This window comes from Ailuropoda melanoleuca, chromosome 5 (genome assembly GCF_002007445.2).
Source record: "Ailuropoda melanoleuca isolate Jingjing chromosome 5, ASM200744v2, whole genome shotgun sequence".
In the NCBI taxonomy this organism is placed as follows: domain Eukaryota; kingdom Metazoa; phylum Chordata; class Mammalia; order Carnivora; family Ursidae; genus Ailuropoda; species Ailuropoda melanoleuca.
This window is the reverse complement of record NC_048222.1, coordinates 64,802,231-64,823,380: the sequence shown is the minus strand read 5'-3', so window position 1 is coordinate 64,823,380 and position 21,150 is coordinate 64,802,231. Positions and strand designations below refer to the sequence as shown.

The following is a 21,150-nucleotide window of genomic DNA, read 5'->3' as shown; positions in this document are numbered from 1 at the left end:
GCCTTCAGCTCAGGTCATGGTCCCAGGGTTCTGGGATTGAGCCCCACATCGGGCTCCCTGCTCAGCGGAGAGCCTGCTTCTCCCTCTCCTTCTGCTGTCCCCCACGCGCCCCCCCCGCCATGCTCTCTCTCTCACTTCCTCTCTCTCTCTCAAGTAAATAAATAAAATCTTTTAAAAATAAATAAATAAATAAATAAATATACTGATTTGAAAACATTAAATAAGCTTGTCAAGATGGAAAAAACTTGATGATAGTTTAAATACCTAATGAAATGCACTCATAAATTTCAACACTAAGTCTTTATAAAGTTCTCAGAATAGGAATAATTATTGAAAAGGACACAAAAATTAACGTTATTTCAAGGTGATCATAAACTAACAAGACTCTAAGCAAACAACTAAAGATAATTGGAATGAATAAGAGAATTTAATTATAGCTGAGGCCCAGAAGAGATCAATGTTCCAAGTCAAGCAGTCAAGCAGAGAGGGCAAAGCCTTCCTTTGTCCGCCTTGTAGTTCTGTTCAGATCTTCAGCAGCTCAGATGATGCCCACCCACACTGGGGAGGGGGACCCTACTCAGTCTACCAATTCAAATGTTCGTCTGTCCTGGAAATGCCCTCAAAGACACACCCAGAAATAATGCTTACCCAGGCATCTAGGCATCCCACCACCCAGTCAAGTTGATGCATAAAATTAACCATCACAAAGTCTGGATGGATGATGAAACCATTAACCCAGATAGAGGAAAACACACAGGAGGAGAAACAGATTTCAGCAATGAGAGTAAGGGAGAAGAGAGAAGAAAAACGGGGGGGCTGGCAGGGAAAAATGACACCAGTAAAAACGTTACTGGTCTGTGACTGGCCAACCGCACTAGATGCCACAGAGAGGTCAAGTAGGGTCAGAACTGGAGTCTGTCACTAGGCTTAGAATTGAAGAGGACCACTGACAAAGTAGCTTCTGTAGTGTGAAAGGAGAGAACACAGACCACCAAACAGCTGAGAAGTAGATGGAAGTTGACCAGGTAGCCCCAGTACGTGTGGACTGTTCTTTCAAGAAGTCTGACCTTTAAGAAGAAGGGAAGTAAATGGGACCTGTTTGGGAGCAGGGTGAGAACTGAGGGAGGAGGTTTTATTTGTATGTTTGGCTGGTTTGATGGCTCTCTCTGTTTTGGGACCAGAAAATTCAAACATAGTAAGCTGGAGGGAAGGAGAGAGAGGAGGACAGATAGAAGCTCTAGGTGAGGGGCGCCTGGGTGGCACAGCAGTTAAGCATCTGCCTTCGGCTCAGGGCGTGATCCCGGCGTTATGGAATCAAGCCCCACAAGGCTCCTCCGCTATGAGCCTGCTTCTTCCTCTCCCATTCCCCCTGCTTGGTGTTCCCTCTCTCGCTGGCTGTCTCTCTCTCTGTCGAATAAATAAATGAAATCTTTAAAAAAAAAAAAAAAAGAAGAAGAAGAAGCAGCAGCTCTAGGTGAAACACAGAATGATGGATGGATCAGGAGCCAGGGGCAGAATGAAAGGGATGGCATGTCGTTGACCTTGGCCTTAGAGAACAGCACCTTCCCTCAATCTAAGATAAGAAAGACGGGGGATGGAGGAGAACAGAGTGCAGTTTAGAGACAGAAGGAAAGAATATGGAAGGGAGTCACACCCAGGTGGTTGTTTTCTCTGGGCAGTAAGAAGGCCAGAGTGAAGGACTTGCAGACGACAGGAGGTTAAACACATGGTAAGCATTTGGAACGGCCACTTTGGAGAATGCAAAAGATATTACTAGGCAATATTAAGACTGTAACAGAGGTTAAAAACCAAAAATCCTTAACTGTCCCAGTCACCACAATTGATTTTCTCCCTCAATCCTCTGCAAATCAGGGTGGAAATAGACTACCATATTTTCTTAGAATATTCCATCTTAACATCCGCAAGGAAAAGTGACATATACCTGAATTTCACAGAAAAGCATTTTCAAAAAGGTATTTTCAGATCATTAGAACCCTAGTTGATTAAGATGCTATTGTGTTGTGCTTACATAAGCTTATAAATTTGGAGCTGGGAACACAGAGGCCAACGTGACAAAGGAAAAAGGAATAACCTCCTTCAAAAACACTGCTGACAAACAACTCTATCATCAGATGTGCTTCCCCCAGAGTACAGAATTCTGTCTCTATCCATCATAGAAATGCTAAAAACTAAGGGAAAACTCCTTACAGTATGGTAAGGAGTTCTGATTTTCACCAGATTTCTCTATAAAAACTTAAAAGTGGCCCCTCAAAAATGGGGTGAAAAGACTTCTAAAATATTTCCGAGATCTCTATTAAGTGTAATATTGTCTACTTCAGCACCTCAATAATTAAACTGGAGGTTAGTAAGTTTGGATTATCAAGTCAAAATGTGGGGGGAAATATCAACTTAATGTGGTTTTTCTCCTTCTCTTGGTGTCAAGGCCCCACTTGTGTTTACCTGTCAATAAAACCAAATATATGACGCAACAACCAGTACCTTTTCATTTGTTTTGCTGTTGGTTCTTTGTGATGTTAGAGGGGCTAGGATGTATTTTGTGTCTGAAGAGCTGGTTTGAAATTGCCATTGTGCTACCAGCCTGAAGTCCCTCAAATTACACTTAAATAAAAGGTTAAGCAATTGCGGGGGGCGGGGGGCAGTTTAAGGAATAATATTCAACCTAGGAATTTCTCCCTTTTTTTTTTTTTAAAGGGAAAAGAGGCAGAAGGAAGATTTGGGTATGTTTGTAAATATGCGTTTAAAGTTCGAGTCTAAAAAAATTTTTTTAATTAAAAAAAAATTAAGTTCAAATCTAAATAAGTCTGGCTCCAAACTCTTTCAGACGCTTTTTAGAAGTGCGTATTTTAACTAGATGCTGCCACCTAATGGATAATTTGCCAGGGTTTGTGCTTTCCTACTAACAGAAAACGTTCTGGAGAGGAATGCGGCAAAAGATTTCTGTTTTCATAAGCCTTATAGAAACATTTTACTTTAAAACTTACGGCTATATATAGGCTTGATCAAAATAATTGTTTCAATTTTGTACTTTTAATTAAGAGGGGTAGCCAAAGTTCAGTGAATAACATGGGAAAGAAATCTCAGAATGAAACAAATATAAGTAGTTTCACACCATTTTCTAATATGCAACTATGTTGTAACAGTAGGAATTGGAGACTTTAAAATCACTGCTATGTGGTCAAACTGGACCCTTATATTCCTATTCATTTGTCTTCTACAGACAGTGAAAATTCTCTGCTAATAATACCTTTCTTAAACTGAAGATTCCAAAAGTTTCCTCTTTGGGAATGAAGTAATAACTATGTTATGTAAAATGTAAAGAAAAAATGTATAATTAGCCTAATAATGTAGTCCAAAGTAAATATCTCCTTTGGTTTTTAAGACACTTAGAAGTCAGATATGCATGACTGTTAAAAATATGCTTATGATATAAAAAACCAGCAGGAACTTTCACTAAGGAATTTGCCTTCTCTAAAAGACCAGTCACCAAAAAAAAAAAAAAAACCAAAAAGAATCTACTTAAATCTGAAGAACCAGGAAGGCAGTAACATTGTCCCTTCCCTTGGGCACACCGGTCCCCCATGAGCTATAGACAGTAGCGAGAGTGAAAAGCAAGAGACATCTGGTTCACCTAACAGTATCTATTATTCCCATTCCTTTTCCATTGACCCAACTTTTGCATCTTATCTGCTCTGAGCACAATAAACACTGCCAATACATAATAACTAAGAATTCAAAATCTAAAAATTGGAACTCTAACATGATAATGTTTAAACCAGTGATTTTCCCTGAACATAGGTTTCAAGTCCCTGTTAACTCCAGTTTTCAGCTCATGAAGCCCAACTGATTTCCACATTAAAACATTAGAACTAATCTGACGTTACTGCAAATGTCTGCAGGGCCTATTGTAGTCACGTGACTCCAAAGCTACAGCAGGGAGCTCTACAGGCTTAAGCCAAATACACCCGGCATGAGCTTTAAAAGTGAATGTATTTGATAGTCCTGGTTTGATTTTGAAGAAAAGACAACTGAAAACAAAAGTCTTGCCCTACAGGGCCAGAAGTTCATTGGGTAGTGAACTCTATGCCTGAAAAGGTTAACGTCGAAAAGTCACCACGGATCCTCTGTTTCACAGTGCCCCCTCCAGAGTCAACCAGGGGAGGTAGGGACGGCCTCTTAGAACCGCATCATCCATTAGAGAAACCAGCATTTAGCTCCAGCTTCCTGAAATACAGCTGCTGCGATACTGTCATAGCCAGAATTATATTCCTGACACTGCCCATGTTCTTTATTTGGGAAAACAAACACAGTCTTGGTTCTAGGAAGGTACAGAATTACCGACAGACATGAAAGAAAATATAAGAAATCGTACTTTTCGAGACAGATTATCTTCATACAATAGCCTTCGGACATTTAAGTTAGTAAAATAGCATTCTATAAGCTATAAGGTTAGAGGTGCTTTGCAGTCTTTTTTCTTAAATAGTGGACTCCCTGCTAAGCAACTCTCAAAGAGAAAAATAGGCTTGAGAAAAACACGTTATTGCAAAAAACTTTTTGAAAAAGACAATATACCTGTCCCAATAAAATGCATTACAAAGCTACAGTAATAAAACCTGTGCGATACTGACATCAACGCAGACAGAAATATTAATGGAAGAGAATAGAAAAGTTGGAAAGAGACCCACTTAGTGCATGATAAAGTCAGCATTTCAAGTAAGTGAGGAAATGATGAATTATCCAATAAAAGGTACTGAGATAACTAGTGTGAAAATCAAAACAAACGGAGACTGGGGCACCTCGGTGGCTCAGTCGGTTAAGTGGCCAATTCTTGATTTCAGCTCAGGTCATGATCTCAGGGTCCTGGGATGGAGTCCTACAGACTCAGTGGGGAGTCTGCGTGAGATTATCTCTCTCCCTCTCCCCCTCCCTACCCCGTTCATGCTCTCTCTCTCTCAAATTAAAAAAAAGGGTTGCCTGGGTGGCTCAGTGAGTTTAGCATCTGCCTTCAGCTCAGGTCATGATCCCAGAGTCATTTTGTTGTGATATATGAGGTAGAAAGTTGATCTGGTGGGTTTTTTCCCCCAATTTGTTAGCTAGCATCAAAAGATCAGAAATACCAGAAATAAAACCGATGAATCACCGAAGTAGATATTAGTAAAAGTTCATTGTGCACACATCAAAAAGCAGCTTGTAAACTGGGAACACTAAAACCAAAACATGGCATGAGGCTCAGGGGTATTTTCTTATAAAGTAGAATGGTTATGTCATATCAACTTTGGAAAAACACTTGAAGTTTTGCTTGTGATTTCCAGACGCATAAGCAAGAGATGACCCAGGTCAAGATAGCCTTGCAAAAGAAGCTAAATTAAGTTTTGTTTGTATGGCTAAACTGGTTTTGTCTGCTCGGATAATTTTTAAGGCTTGTCTCCATTTGCTGTTGGTTTTTTAATTTAATTTAATTTAAACAATTTTTAAAGATTTTATTTATTTGACAGAGAAAGAGTGAGAGAGCACAAGCAGGGAGAGGGGCAGTGGGAGAGGGAGGAAATAGATTCCCCGCTGAGCAGAGAGCCCCTTGTGGGGCTCAATCCTGGGACTGAGGATCCTGACCTGAGCTGAGGGCAGACACTTAACCCAGGCGCCCAACACAAGTACATTTTTGTCATCTTATATTGGAAAAGGCCTTTTTAAGATGAACAACAATCAATGAAAAGAGAAACGAAATGACTGATTTAGCTAAATTTAAAAAAATCAAGTTTGGGAGAGCAAGAAATACCATAAAACTAAAAATAATAAGTTAGAAAAAAATGTTTTTGGTATTTATAATAGTCAAAGAATTAGTATCCTTAATATATAAAGTAGTCTTTCAAATCAATAAACAGGAGCACCTCATTTTATAAAAGAACAAGTAACTCACAAAATGGCTAAAATAAATATTCAACCTCCTTAAATATCACAGAGATACAAATTATAACTCCATTTTAAATAAGTGAAGCTTTAAAACAACTATTAAATCCACTGTTGGGGCGCCTGGGTGGCTCAGTGGGTTAAGTGTCTGCCTTCGGCTCAGGTCATAATCCCAGGGTCCTGGGATTGAGTCCCACATTACGTCCCTGCTCAGCAGAGACCCAGCTTCTTCCTCTCCCTCTGCCCCTCCCCCAGCTCATGCTCTCTCTTGCTGACTCGCTCTCTCAAATAAATAAATATAATCTTTAAAATAATAATAATAATAAATCCACTGTTATCGTGGGTATAGGAAAACAATTCTCAAATACACTACTTGGGAGGAGTCTAAATTGGTATAACATTTTAATGAGTCAATATGGATAAAAATCTTTAAAATGTCCAAGCCCTTTCACTTAGTGATTTCCCTTCGAAGGTGTATTCATTTCCTGTATCTACTGTCACAAATTCACACAAACTTGGTCACTTAAAACAGCAGAAATTTATTCTCTCTCAGTTCTTGAGGCCATTAGTCCAAAATCAAGGTGTCAGTAGGGCTGCACTGCCTGTGGGGGCTCCCAGGGAGAGTTCATTCCTTGCCTCTTCCAGTTTCTGGCAGCTGCCAGCATCCCTTGGCCCGAGGCCACATCACTCCAACCTCTGCCCCCTCCTTCACATGGCCTTCTCTTCTGTGTGCCTCTTCTTCCTCTGCCTCTTTCTTATGAGGATACTTAGGATGGCATTTAGAGCCCTCCTCCATATTCCACGATTATCTCCTCATCTTCAAATCCTTAACTTACTCACATATGCAAAGACCCTTTTTCCAAATAAGGTAACATTGACAGCTTCTAGGGATTTGATATGGCTATCTCTTGGGGGTCCCTTTTTTCAACCTAGTTTTCAACCTAATTTTTTCAATTACCGCAGAAGGTCATAATAGAATAATTATGCAAGGATGTTATCACAGCCTTATGTATAACTAAAAAAGTTGAAAAACAAAGAAAATAATCTAAATGTTTAACAGCAGAACGTTAGTTAAATAAATTATGGTACATCCACGTAGGGAGTCATTAAAAATAATGCTGACACAGCATAAGGAATATAGTCAATGATATTTTAATAGTGATGTACCAGGCCTGATGGAAGCTATACTTGTGGTGAACACAGCATAATGTATAAACTTGTTGAATGACTATGTTGTACGCCTGAAATGAATGCAGCATTGTGTATCAACTATACTCGAATTTTCAAATTTTTTTAAATGCTGATGTAAATCATTCCACTTATCTATTGTTACATTAAAAAATCACCCAAAATTTAGTACCATACAGTGATAATTATTGCATGCAAGATCTACTAATGGATGCTAACATTAGTGGACAAAAGTTTGGGGAAAAACAAGATATTTGCATAATCTTAAAGTATCTCGCCCAAGATATTTATTAATTCTAAAAGGAAAGTTAGTAACTGTACAATAGAGAAACCTGGAAGACACCAACTTAGGCAAGTTTTCAAGGTTACCATCACCAGTGATATGAGACATTAACCTTAGGTACCCTGAGTGTGACTGAGTGAGAGCCCATAATTTCTGGAGTATTCTTTTTTTTTTTTATGATTTTATTTATTTATTTGACAGAGAGAGAGACAGCCAGAGAGAGGGAACACAGGCAAGGGGAGTGGGAGAGGAAGAAGCAGGCTCGCAGTGGAAGAGCCTGATGTGGGGCTCGATCCCAGGACTCCAGGATCACACCCTGAGTTGAAGGCAGACGCTTAACGACTGAGCCACCCAGGCGCCCCAATTTCTGGAGTATTCTTAACAAAAATGCATAGCCTCTATCTAATCAGGGGAAAACCATCACACAAACTGAGACTGAAGGATATTTTACAAAATAGCTGACCAGTACTCTCCAAAAGTGTCAAGACCATAAGAAACAGGGAAAAACTGAGGAATTAACACAAATTAGAGGAAACTAAGAAAATATGACCACCAAATGCAAAATGGGATCCTGGGTTGGATACTAGAAAATAAAAAGGAAAATGGTGGGAAAACCAGTGGGATTTTAAGAAGGCCTATAGTTTAATTAATAGTATTATACCAACATTAACTTCTTAGTGTTGATCATTGTAAAGTCGACCCTTGAACAACATGAAGGTTAGGAGTGCCGACTTCCCATGTAGTCAAAAATCCATGTACAACGTTTGACTCTGCCCAAACACTTTACTAATGGCCTATTGCTAACTAGAAGCCTTACCAATAATGTAAACAGTCAATTAACATACATTTTGTATGTTACAAGTATTATACACTGTATTATTAAACAGGGTAAGCTGGAGAAAAGAAAATGTTATTAAGAAAATCATACGGGGAACCAGAAAAGACCCTAAATAGCCAAAGGAATGTTGAAAAAAAATTAAACGAAAACTGGAGACATCACAATTCCAGACTTCAATCTCTATTACAAAACTGTAATCATCAAGACAGTATGGTACTGGCACAAAAACAGACACGTAGATCAATGGAACAGAATAGAAAACCCAGAAACAGACCCTCAACTCTATGGTCAATTAATCCTCAACAAAGTAGGAAAGAATAACCAATGGAGCAAAGACAGTCTAACAAATGGTCTTGGGAATATTGGACAGCCACATGCATAAGAATGAAACTGGACCATTTCCTTACACCATACACAAAAATAGACTCAAAATGGATGAAAGACCTAAACGTGAGACAGGAATCCATCCAAATCCTAGAGGAGTGGGACACCTGGGTGGCTCAGTCAGTTAAACATCTGCTTCAGCTCAGGTCCTAATCCCGGGGTCCTGGGATCGAGCCCCAAGTCGGGTTCCCCACTCAGTGGGGAGTCTGCTTCTCCCTCTGACCCTCCTCCTGCTTGTGCTCTCTCTCATGCACACGTTCTATCTTTCTCTCAGTCAAATAAATAAATAAAATCTTTTAATAATAAAAAAATCCTAGAGAAGAACACAGGCAGCAACCTCTTCAACTTCGGCTGAAGCAACTTCTTGCTGGACACGTCTCCAAAGACATGGGAAACAAAGGCAAAAATGAACTATTGGGACTTCATCAAGATAAAAAGCTTTTTTTCCCCCTAGATTTTATTTATTTATTTGACAGAGAGAGAGACAGCGAGAGAGGGAACGCAAGCAGAGGGAGTGGGAGAGGGAGAAGCAGGCTTCCCACTGAGCAGGGACCCTGATGTGGGGCTCGATCCCAGCACCCTGGGATTATGACCTGAGCTGAAGGCTGATGCTTAGCGACTGAGCCACCCAGGCACCCAAGATAAAGAGCTTTTGCACAGCAAAGGAAACAATCAAAAACCAAAAGACAATCCACCGAATGGGAGAAGATATTTGCAAATGACATATCAGACAAAGGGCTGGTATCCAAGATCTAAAAAGAACTTATCAAACTCAACACCCAAAGAACAAATAATCCAGACAAGAAATGGGCAGAAGGGGCGCCTGGGTGGCATAACGGTTGGGCGTCTGCCTTCGGCTCAGGGCGTGATCCCGGCTTTATGGGATTGAGCCCCACGTCCGGCTCCTCCGCTGTGAGCCTGCTTCTTCCTCTCCCACTCCCCCTGCTTGTGTTCCCTCTCTCGCTGGCTTTCTCTATCTCTGTCAAATAAATAAATAAAAAATATTAAAAAAAAAAAAAAAGAAATGGGCAGAAGACACAAACAGACATTTCTCCAAAGAAGACATACAAATGGCCAACAGACACATGAAAAAAATGCTCAACATCACTCAGCATCAGGGAAATACAAATGAAAACCGCAATGGAGGGGCGCCTGGGTGGCTCAGTCATTAAGTGTCTGCCTTTGGCTCAGAGCTTGATCCTGGAGTCCTAGGATCGAGCCCCGCATCAGGCTCCTTCGCTGGGAGCCTGCTTCTTCCTCTCCTACTCCCCCTGCTGTGTTCCCTCTCTCGCTGGCTGTCTCTCTCTCTGTCAAATAAATAAATAAAATCTTTAAAAAAAAAAACAAAAATTGCAATGCGATACCACCTCATACCCGTCAGAATTGCTAAAATTAACAAGTCAGGAAATGACAGATGTTGGTGAGGATGAGGAGAAAGGGGAACCCTCCTACTATTGGTGGGAATGCAATCTGGAGCAGCCACTTTGGAAAACAGTATGATGGTTCCTCAAAAAGTTGAAAATAGAGCTACCCGATTACCCAGCAATTGCACTACTGGATAATTTACCCCAAAGATACAAATGTAGTGATCCAAAGGGGCACCTGCACTCCAATGTTTATAGCAGCAATGTCCACAATAGCCAAACTATGGAAAGAGCCCAGATGTCCATCGACGGATGAATGGCTAAAGTAGACGTGGTATACACACATACACACACACACACACACACACACACACACACACAATGGAATATTATGCAGCCATCAAAAAATGAAATCTTCCCATTTGCAATGACATGGATGGAACTAGAGGGTATTATGCTAAGAGGGTATTATGCTAATGAGAGAAAGGAAATTATCATATGATCTCACTGATATGTGGAATTTAAGAAACCAAATGGAGGATCATAGGGGAAGAGAGGAAAAAATAAAACAAGATGAAACCAGAGAGGGAGACGAACCATAAGAGACTCTTAATCACAGGAAACAAACTGAGGGTTGCTGGAGGGAAGGAGGGTGGGGGGATGGGGTAACTGGATGATGGACATTAAGGAGGGCCTGTGATAAAATGAGCACTGGATATCATATAAGACTGAAGAATCACAGGCCTGAACCTCTGAAACCAATAATACATTATATGTTAATTAACTGAATTTAAATTTTAAAATGTTTTTTAAAAATCATAAGGGGATAAGGGGGTGTCTGGTCGGTGCATTCAGTTGAGCATCTGATTCTTTGTTTCAGCTCAGGTCGGATATCAGGTCTGTGAGATCGAGCCCCCCATCAGGTTCCGTGTTCAACAAGGAGTCTGCTTCAGATTCTCTCTCTCCCTCTGACCCTCTCACTCGTGCTCTCTCTCAAACAAATAATAAATAAATCTTAAAAAAAGAAAGAAAATCATAAGGCAGAGACAATGCCTTTCCAGCACTGTACTGTAAAACATCCACGTGTAAGTGCACCCATGAAGTTCAATTCCATTTTGTTCAAGGGCCAACTAACTACGGTTATACAAGATGCTAACGTTAGGGGAAGCTGCGTAAAGAGTAAACAGGAACTCATGTGCTATTTTGCAACCTTTCTGTAAGTTTAAAATTATTTCAAAATAAAAAGTAAAAAAACAAAACTTAGTGGCACAAAACAGTGACCATTTTATTATGCTCATGATTCTGTGGGTCAGTAATTTGAGGGACACGGCAGGAATAATTTGTCTCTGCTCCACCATGAATAAGGCCTCAGCTGGGGTGGCTGCATTTGGCTGGAGGTGTCCGTAGCAGCTCACCTGAGACCATATGTCTAGCCTTGGCTATTCTCTACCTGGTGTTTGCTAGGAATGAAATGTCCTCATATCTCTGGTGTCTGCACTGAAATACTGAGTCGTTAGGTTAGTTTCCAAGGGCTACTGTAACAAATAACTATGGAACGGGTGGCTGAAAACAATAGAGATTTCCTCTCCCACAGTTCTGGAAGCTAGACATCTGAAATCAAGCTGCCAGCAAGGCCAGGGCCCTCTGAAGTCTCTAGGGAAGAATCCTTCCTGTCTATTCCAAGCTTCTGCTGGCTCCCGGCAATCCTTGGCATTCCTTGGCTTGTAACTACATCATTCTAATCTCTGCCTCTTTCTTCACGTGAACTTCTTCCCTTGCCATTGTGTCTCTCTGTCTCTATGTATCTTCTCTTCTTATAAGAACACCAAACATTGGATTTAGGGCCCACCTAATCCAGTACGACCTCATCTTAACTAATTACATCTGCAAAGACACTATTTCTGAATAAGGCCACATTCTGAGGCTTTAGGTAGACATGAATTCTGGTGGGACAATACTGAACTCACTATAGGTGGGAACTGGCCAGCATCACTCCCTCTGTGTAGCCTCTCCATGTGTCTTGTTTGGACCTTCTCATAGCATGGCACCTTCAGTGTAGTCTGACCCCTTACAGGATGGTTGGCTTTCCTCTGAGTGAGCTTTCTAAGAAGAGAAGCAGAAACTGCCAGTCCTCTCAATGGCTAGGGCTGGAACTGGTGTAGGATTACTTCTGCTGTAATCTATTGGTCAAAGTAGTCCCAGCCCAGCCCTGAAAATACAGGATGACACAGACTCCATCCCTCTATGAGGACCGGAATGTACATAGAGGAAAGGAACTGATGGCAAACATCTTAGAAACCAACTACTGCACAGCTCTGTTCTTACTGACAGCTAAAGGTGCTCACGAGATACAAATTAATAGAAAACAGATTACAAAACACCATATACATCATTTGATCTCATTTTTATTTTTAAAAGATATATGGATATTTGCACTAAAATGTCCCAAAAGAAAGAGTAAATAAAAATATTAATAATGATTATCTCTGCAAGTTAAGAATTTAGGTGATTTTTTTCTTCCTATCTACCAATATTTTCTAATACAGATTACATGTGTTATTTCCATAACAAAATAGAAGGAGAAAGTAAATGATCTATGATTTTAACAGGCAAATAGCTTTTGGTGTTTTAATTAGGATATACAAATGGTAAATTTCAGTAAGGCCAATCTAGATATAGATCTATCAAGGAGAAACTCAGACTCATTAAAAAAAAAAAAAAAAGTCCTTAGTCATAGAAAGGGCAATCCAGATAGGCACCTGCCTTCTTGGGGAGAAACATTTGATGTATTCCGAACCCAAATCCCTCAGGCCCAAGCAGTTTCTGAACTCTCAATGCTGGGTCCAGAAAGAAACAAACTTGAAGGAATTTCATTCATATCAAAGCTCACACTAAACAGCCACAGAAGTCAGAGTCAGGTTTGCCGGTTTCTGCAATGTTAGACGTTCACTTTGCAAAAGACAGATGGAGCCCAGGATTCTCAGAGAAATCAGAGGCCCCTGCTCAGTCAGTCTTACCCCCAAGCAGTACTGGATAACCACTTAGGCGATGTAGGTTAAAGGATTTCCACAGTGTCCTGCCAAAACATATCAACTGCTTCCCAATCCCTAAAATGTTCACCACTGTCTAAGTAAGTGAAAGATTACATGACTCCATAAACTTCTGTAGCTGAAGAAGGAGGAGGAGGACGACGAGGACGAGGAGGAGGAAAAGAAGGATCACAGATATACATAAACATGAGCTGGGAACGTGAAACATGTGCAATTAATTGGCTGGTCTCAAAAGCAAGACTAGAAGAGAACAAGAAACAGGACAAATCAGTAATGGCTTTTTACAAAAGGGCTGCAGAAGCCTGAGTGGGACACTCCATGGGAGAATTCTAGACAGTTAGGAGACTGTCTACATCGACAGAGTGTCTAGAGGTATCTAAGAGGCACAGAAAGTAAAGGCAAAGACATTTTGTCTATTTCCCAATTTTTCACTGCCCCTACCCCACACCCTTGAGCAGATACAAAACCTAGAAACCTCTGAAACTTACCTACACTCAGGATAGTTCCATATAATCCTATCTAAATTGATCCTTTCCCCTAAAGAACAATCAGGCTCAAAGAAAAAGAAAACAGCTGAACTGGGAATTTTACTTTAATCCAAATAATCTACGACTGAGATAAAAAGAGGGACAAATTTTACTCACCAGCAGTTTCTTCTGACGCAGCAGTCAAAGCTAGAAACTTTTTTGTATTTTCCATCTCTTCATTACTTTGCAAAGTTTCACTAGTTTTTGCAGACTAATAAAAGAGAAACAAGTTTAAACATGGAAAAAGAAGGCAACTATACTCATCGATATTTTTTCAAATTCCATTGATTCCAAACTGTGTACATACAAACAAGAAGGTTCAGGTCTTTTGTATTCCTTTAGTTAGGAAATCTATTAGTGTTCCCATTCCCACAAATTCTAGCAATGAATATTCCCAAATAGAGTTAGGATATATGTCTATCATTACACAATAATTACCTTGCTTAAATCTTCAGCTTCTGTTCAGTATTTCCTATAACTAATAAGTAACCTAAAGGTACATCATCAAATTACAGTTCCAGACATTTCAAGATTGATACTGTATTTTATTATGGGTCATCATTCTTGTTTCCAAACAAGTAAAAATTTGTTTTGAGATTCAAAAAGAGTAAATGACAGACTAACTTTTTCTGCTAAAATTTACATAAACCATTTCTCTAGTTTTAAGCACTGCATTTTGAATGGTGCTTTCGTTCTACCCCATGGTCTGCCTGGGAATCTTGTAAAAATGTATTCTTAATTACTTCATTATTAATTCATATTATCGTCTAGGAATTTCCTTGAAGTCAGTCGACTGATCAAGGAGGAATTTTTCACAAACAACCAACCTGTTTTTACGATACTCCTTGCTTTAAAAGTGCTCTCCTTAAAGGCTCAAAGTTCAAATATGAGCCAATGGCTATACATCAAGTCAGCGCAAGCATCTGGTCAACTTCCACCCCTCAATACTACAGAGAATAAAAGGTCCAAGAAGGCCAAGGAACATGAACAGAGCACAGGAAATGTACTGAGACAGAAGCAAATAGAGCGTGGTCCCAGACCACAAGCCTTTCACAGCTTCTAAGAGATCCGAACCAGCATATGAAATAGTGAACTCCCCACTTCTTGGTCACAAAAGTTTACTCAAATAATAATGGTCACCAGAGGGTGAAATGTTTGGTATATTTATGTATTTATCTCCACACTGTAAGGATGCTGAAGAAGCAGAAATACATACTCGCCGAACGTAGGCGCCACATCACTCTCTATGCCAGAGATGGGGGATCCCCAGCCTGACCCTGGGAAGAGAGGTCTACTGCTCTGTCCATGGAAAATGAACGTGCCAAGGCAGTGGCTGAAATCTGGAATGCCGCTAAGTTACCTTGGCCAGTTCCAGAACACTATCTCCCTCACCCGCACCCCCCCAATACGGACATATACACACCACTGTCCTACTTCCACAAAATTAATCAGTAAAGGCAGACCACGCTGATACAACCACAGTCCATGCTTTTCTTACTCATCTTAGAGGAAACTGTTTCTTCCATGTCAGCATACGGTTAAACAATTCTTACCTTAAGTTCTTCCCACAGCTTTATTCTCATGTCTAGACCTTGCTTCTTAATTTCTTTTTCTCTATATTGTCGCTTCACCAATATCTTATCAAGCCTCTTCATCTTCTGAATAGCATCTTGAAGTTGAGAATCTAATTCTTTTAATTCGGGTTCATCTATATTGTGTTGAAAGGAGGAGTGAGCTTGAAGTTTAGTACAACCATAAAGTTTTGCTTTGTGTTTACCGTTTGTTCTTTCATTCAACATATGTTTATGGCTCACGAGAATAATTAACAATGGTGTCACATATCTTGATTTACAAAGTGCTTTCACATGTATTTTTTCATATAATTATCTAACAACCCTGTGAAATAGACATTTCTCTCTGTTTTATAGTTGAAATAACTGGGTCTTTTCTTTTTTCCCTTTTTAAAAATTTTTTCATTTGAGCATAATTGACACACAATGTTACATTAGTTTCAGGTGTACAACATAGTGATTCAAAACTCTATAACATGGTATATGCTCACCACAAGTACAGCTACCATCTGTCACCATTTAATGTTATTACAGTACCATTGACTGAAAAAAAATAAAACAATACCATTGACTGTATTCTCTATGTTGTGCCCTTTATTCTCATGACTTACTCATTCCATAACTGGAAGCCTATTATTTCCCACTCCCCTTCACCCATTTTGCCCATCCCCACTAACCCTTTCTTTCTGAAAACTATCACTCTGTTCTCTGTGTTTATAGGTCTGATTCCACTTTTTTGTTTATTCATTTTTGGTTTTTATTTTTTTATTTTTTTAAAAGATTTTATTTATTTATTTGACAGAGAGAGGGACAGCCAGCGAGAGAGGGAACACAAGCAGGGGGAGTGGAAGAGGAAGGAGCAGGCTCCCAGAGGAGCAGGGAGCCTTATGCAGGGCTCAATCCCAGGACCCTGGGATCACGCCCTGAGCCAAAGGCAGACACTTAATGACTGAGCCACCCAGGCACCCCTGCATTTTTGGTTTTTAGATTCTACATATAAGTGAAATCATACGGTATTTGTCTTTCTCAATCTGACTTATTTCAATTAGCATAATACTTGTTAGGTCCAAAACCATATTGTCACGAATCACAAGATCTCATCTTATTATAGCTGCCTAATGTTCCATTGTATGTGTGTGTGTGTGTGTGTGTGTGAATATATAACCACATCTTCTTTAACCATTTCTAACGATGGACACTTGAGTTGCTTCCATATCTTGGCTATTATATGTAGTATTATAATACTACAATAAACATAGGGGTGTGTATATCTTTTCAAATTACTGTTTTCATTTTCTTTTGGGTAAATACCCAGTAGTGTAATTCCTGGATCATATGGTATTTCTATCTTTAATTTTTTGAGAAACCTCCATACTGTTTTTCATAGTGGCTGCACCAATTTATATTCCCACCAACAGTCCGCAAGGGTTCCTTTTTCTCCATATTCTTACTAACACTTGGAAATAACTGGGTCCTTTCAAATAGCTAAAAAATTATAGTACTGAACTCAGAAGTGGGTCTCATCTAGTTTTCAATCTCAAAATACCTCTCCTTCGTTCTGCTATACCTTCTATATTCACAACTAATAAATAAGAAATAAGACGAAGACCCTGTCCTGAAGCTGCTTCAGACCACCCAAAAGAGAGGCGTGTAGCTCTTTGAGAAACAGCAGTAAGATGTAGCATGTCAACACACAAAGTGGTTCCAACACACAAAAACAAGTTCAGGAAAGTACTCCATGGAACCAGGTACCTTTTATCTATGCCCCTCCCATTGATTCTATTTTCTTGAAGTACCTAAAAATGGATAATTGGTAGCAACTTGCTTGAAATTAAGGACTCTTTAGAACTTTTTTCCCTCAAGTTTAGCTTACAATTAATGATAGTGTTAGTAATAGCAGCTATCATTTATCATTTATGGAATTATCTGTTGGGCACAGTGTTAAGTGCTTTATTTACGGGCATTATCTCATTTAATCCTCATCATAACCCTGTGAGGTAGTATAATCATTGTTCCCCTTTTACAAGTTAGTAAACTGGGGCTAATTTGTAACTAAATTACATATATGTCCAAGATGATATAACTAGTAAATGGCAGTCAGTTTCAACCCTGATCTGTCTGATTCAAGAGCCAAAACTCTTCACCACCAGGCGATACGTCCTCTGTGAAGTCTGACGAAAGATGACAATCTGGCAATGAGCATAAATGCTCAAATACTAAAGTCTCAGCCACTCCAGGTTAGATCATTAGAAATGGCATATTCTGCTAAGAAAGACCAAATTTTGCAACTTTTTAAAATCCAGAGAGTCTAGTGTGTTTCTCTATAATGTATATCACTTCCTCTTTAAGGAAAAGGAGATACTGCCAGAAGGGAATTAGCTTATCCAAAAAGAATACTGATCTTATTAATAAGGAGTTTCTGCAAACCTTACTGCTTACTTATTTCAAATGCAACAGCCTTTAGCTCTAGTTCCCAACTGCCAGTCCTAGTACTCTCAGCCTCCATATACATAGATGGTCTATATGGCAGGAGCTCATGCATGAAGGAACTCACGCAGTTCTGAAACAGTACAAACAAGTACAGAGTAAACTGGATCAACAGTGGGGTGCCTAGGGTGGTGGTTCAGTGGGTTGGACGTCTGAGTCTTGATTTTGGCTCAGGTCATGGTCTCAGTATCATGAGATTGAATCCCGGAGTTGGGCTCCACGCTCAGCACGGAGTCTGCCTGTCCCTCTCCCTCTGCTGCTCCCCCACTTGCGCCCACACATACGTGAGCTCTCACTCTCTCTCTCTCTCTCTCTCTCTCTCTCAAATAAATAAATGAAATCTTTAAACTGGGCCAACAGCTAATCTCACCTATAATGCCTCGTTTCCTGATAACTGTGATCCTGAGTCACCCGGCCCAACTTTGAGAGTTAACCTCATCCCAGACATACTCTAAGTTAGCAGTTTTCAAAGCTTATGACCTCAGCTTCCCTTTACAGCCTTAAAAATTATTTTGAACCCAAAGTAGCTTTTGTTTATGTTACATCTATTGATAATTACCATATTAGAAATCAAAATTGAAAAATATTATAAAGATTTATTTATCCATTTAAAAATAATATGTTATTAGTAATTACATATTAACATAAATATAACATTTTTATGGCCAATAACTACATATTCCAAAAAATTATTAAGAAGAATGGCATTGTTTTAAATTTTTAATATCTAGCTTGATAGAGGACAGCTAGATTCTCAAATCTGCTTGTACAATCTATTGCAATCTCTTGTTTCACTTAGAGTATATGAAGAAAATTTGGCCTCATGAAGACAAGTACTTGGAAAGGGGAGGAGAAATGTAATAACTTTCTCAGATAATTGTGGATACTCTTCTTTGATACTACATCAAAACTCGACAAGGGGTAGTTTCTTAAAGAGTAGTTGTAATGTGAAATCTGCAACCACATCAGTGAGCTTTTTGTACTTGTTCTATTAAAACCCATGCATCTATCTTTCATGCTGAATGGATCTTTTACCCTACATTGGTTATTTGGAAAATAGTGGTTCATTGAATTATGCAGACCTTCAAAATGTTAACATATTTCAGCGTTTTTAAAATATATTAAATTTTTAAAATATTTTAAATATTTAATATATTTTAAAAATCACTTGGTTAATACTGTCACCAGAGCTTATCAAAAAAGTCTAACTACTGGAATGGCACACACAAGTTTTCCAAAATTCTAATTTTCACTTACGAGCCCAAATTTTATCATTGACAAAAGATTACTGTCAATTATTTTCCTTGAAGTAACAGGCTCCATTCATCTTAAAAAAAAAAAAAAAAAAAAAAGGCTGCCAAATACCCAAGTCTTAATGATAATAGTTTGTCGTCAGTCATTCTTTCGCAAAAGAATGGTGTTCCATTAAGAAGTGGCCAGTTCAGTTCTCAACTTAAACTATCATACAAGTACTGTTCCTCAACACAAACTTCATGTTTTGGTTTACAGCAGAATTGTTTTATATACCTCCCATTTTACCTCACAGGGGATTATAAAGATGTATATCTGAAAACCAAGATTTAATAAGATTAGTAATTTTTACTGCTCCATCAAAGACGTTCTTGAGTGACACTGGCTATTTCTTCCTTCTGCCAGTGCCTGGTCATGAAGACCACGATGACTACTAGTTCAATATGACACATCGCCTTTAGTCACGTGAAAGCCCTGGCGATTTTACTCACCATGCCTTTTGTAGCATCACTACAAATGTCCATTCCATGGACGAAAAGGCAAATGGCATTATTTCAGTAATGAAATACATAATGAATGATATTACTGGTAATATCGGTATGATGATGAAAGTAGTTTTTTACTTTGCAAAATTCCTATAAGGGTCTCAGCAATCCCCCAGGGCTCTGCAGACCACATTTTGAGAAATACTGTTCTAATTCACTCTGACCAGTATTAATTTAATAACCAGGGGAAAAAAAGGAGTCTTTTAAAATCCAAGAGTTATTAAGATCAAATGGGATTATCCCTTAAAAGGCATTTGTAAGTTACAGGATACATTTTATTGCATAATTTAGTCAACTAAAAGATCAATAAATCGGGGCGCCTGGGTGGCACAGCGGTTAAGCCTCTGCCTTCAGCTCAGGGCGTGATCCCGGCGTTATGGGATCGAGCCCCACATCAGGCTCTTCTGCTATGAGCCTGCTTCTTCCTCTCCCACTCCCCCTGCTTGTGTTCCCTCTCTCGCTGGCTGTCTCTCTCTCTCTGTCGAATAAATAAAAATAAAAATTAAAAAAAAAAAAAAAAGATCAATAAATCATGTCATAAAGTGCAGAAATACTTCCTACTTGATTAACGTAAAATGGCCACAATAATAATTTTATTAAATGACAAATTTCATTATTTTCTAAAGTGTTTTTAAGGACTCAACATTATTCTAAATAAAAACCAGTGCTCACAAAGGTATGCCTCTTTTCTTAACTATTATTTCTACATAGCTGATGAAAAACATACATAACTCTAATATTTTATAAAATCTGTCGCTGTCTTTAGCCATTCCCTTAGTGATTATCCTACCTGAACATTCAGGAATTGTCTGATGTTGAACGAAGTTCAGATCTTCATCTGACCCATCCTCCACCAATTTTTGCTCAGAGTCCTTTTCCCCTTTATCATCATCATTGTTTCTACTTTCCTCTGCATTCCTGCTGTCTGAGTGGTTCTCTTTACCAGAGTTCAACTTGATTGCAGTATCACCCTAAATTATTTCCAAAGAAATAGTTTTCATAAATAATATATTTTTTAAAACTTTACATTTCTAGACTAGTTTAACACTAATGTAAGTATGTGAGGACACCCACACACACACTAGTGTTAAACTAGTCTAGAAATATAACACTTTTTAATTAAATATAATTTAACTACATAATTACATTTAATAACGTTTGCACCAAAGAGGTATGCCCCATTCTCCAGCAATTTCCAGCAATATGGAGAAGGGTCAGGAATCAGTCCCAAAAAGAACCACTCTCTGCCAGCTCTGGACATGAGCCATGATGGTGCCACTCCCTGAGCTTCCGCTCGGAGGGACAGTCAGAGGTCTAGAGCTCTGCTGTCCCATTCGATGGCCACTAGCCACGTGTGGCTATCAAAGAGTTGAGAAGCGAAGAGTCTGAATAGAGATGTGTTTCTAATGAGATTCTTCAAGTCAGAACCGTGTGCTTTGGTGATTATTTTTAAGCTATTCACAGTTTTTCTATTTCATTTTGGTTTCTCTTTCTATTTTAGCAACGCTCATTTTGAAAACACCAGTTTGGGGCAGCTGTATTTTCCTGAGAGAGAGCAAGAAAAGACATCCATGGCTGCATCAGGGGGAAAAACAGGGATCGTAGTGCCCTGAGAGCTGCGAGTGATAGTGAGAGTCACACTGGAAGTGAACACTGCCCACAGGAGAGGCAAAACCTCAGAGACAGAGAGTCAGCCACTTCTGGGAGGAGTACCTTTCCCCTCCCAACAAAGGAATC

The 21,150-nt window shown here is 39.3% G+C and overlaps 1 protein-coding gene across 1 annotated transcript in view; it reads right to left on the bottom strand.

Moving 5' to 3' along the window:
* The window catches only part of FSIP1 (fibrous sheath interacting protein 1), a 185,367-nt gene that overhangs the window by 152,657 nt on the left and 11,560 nt on the right, over window positions 1–21,150 (bottom strand). The window contains 3 exon segments of the mRNA XM_019802523.2: window positions 13,677–13,770; window positions 15,113–15,267; window positions 20,204–20,384. Of these exon segments, the coding sequence (XP_019658082.2) occupies window positions 13,677–13,770; window positions 15,113–15,267; window positions 20,204–20,384 (430 nt within the window).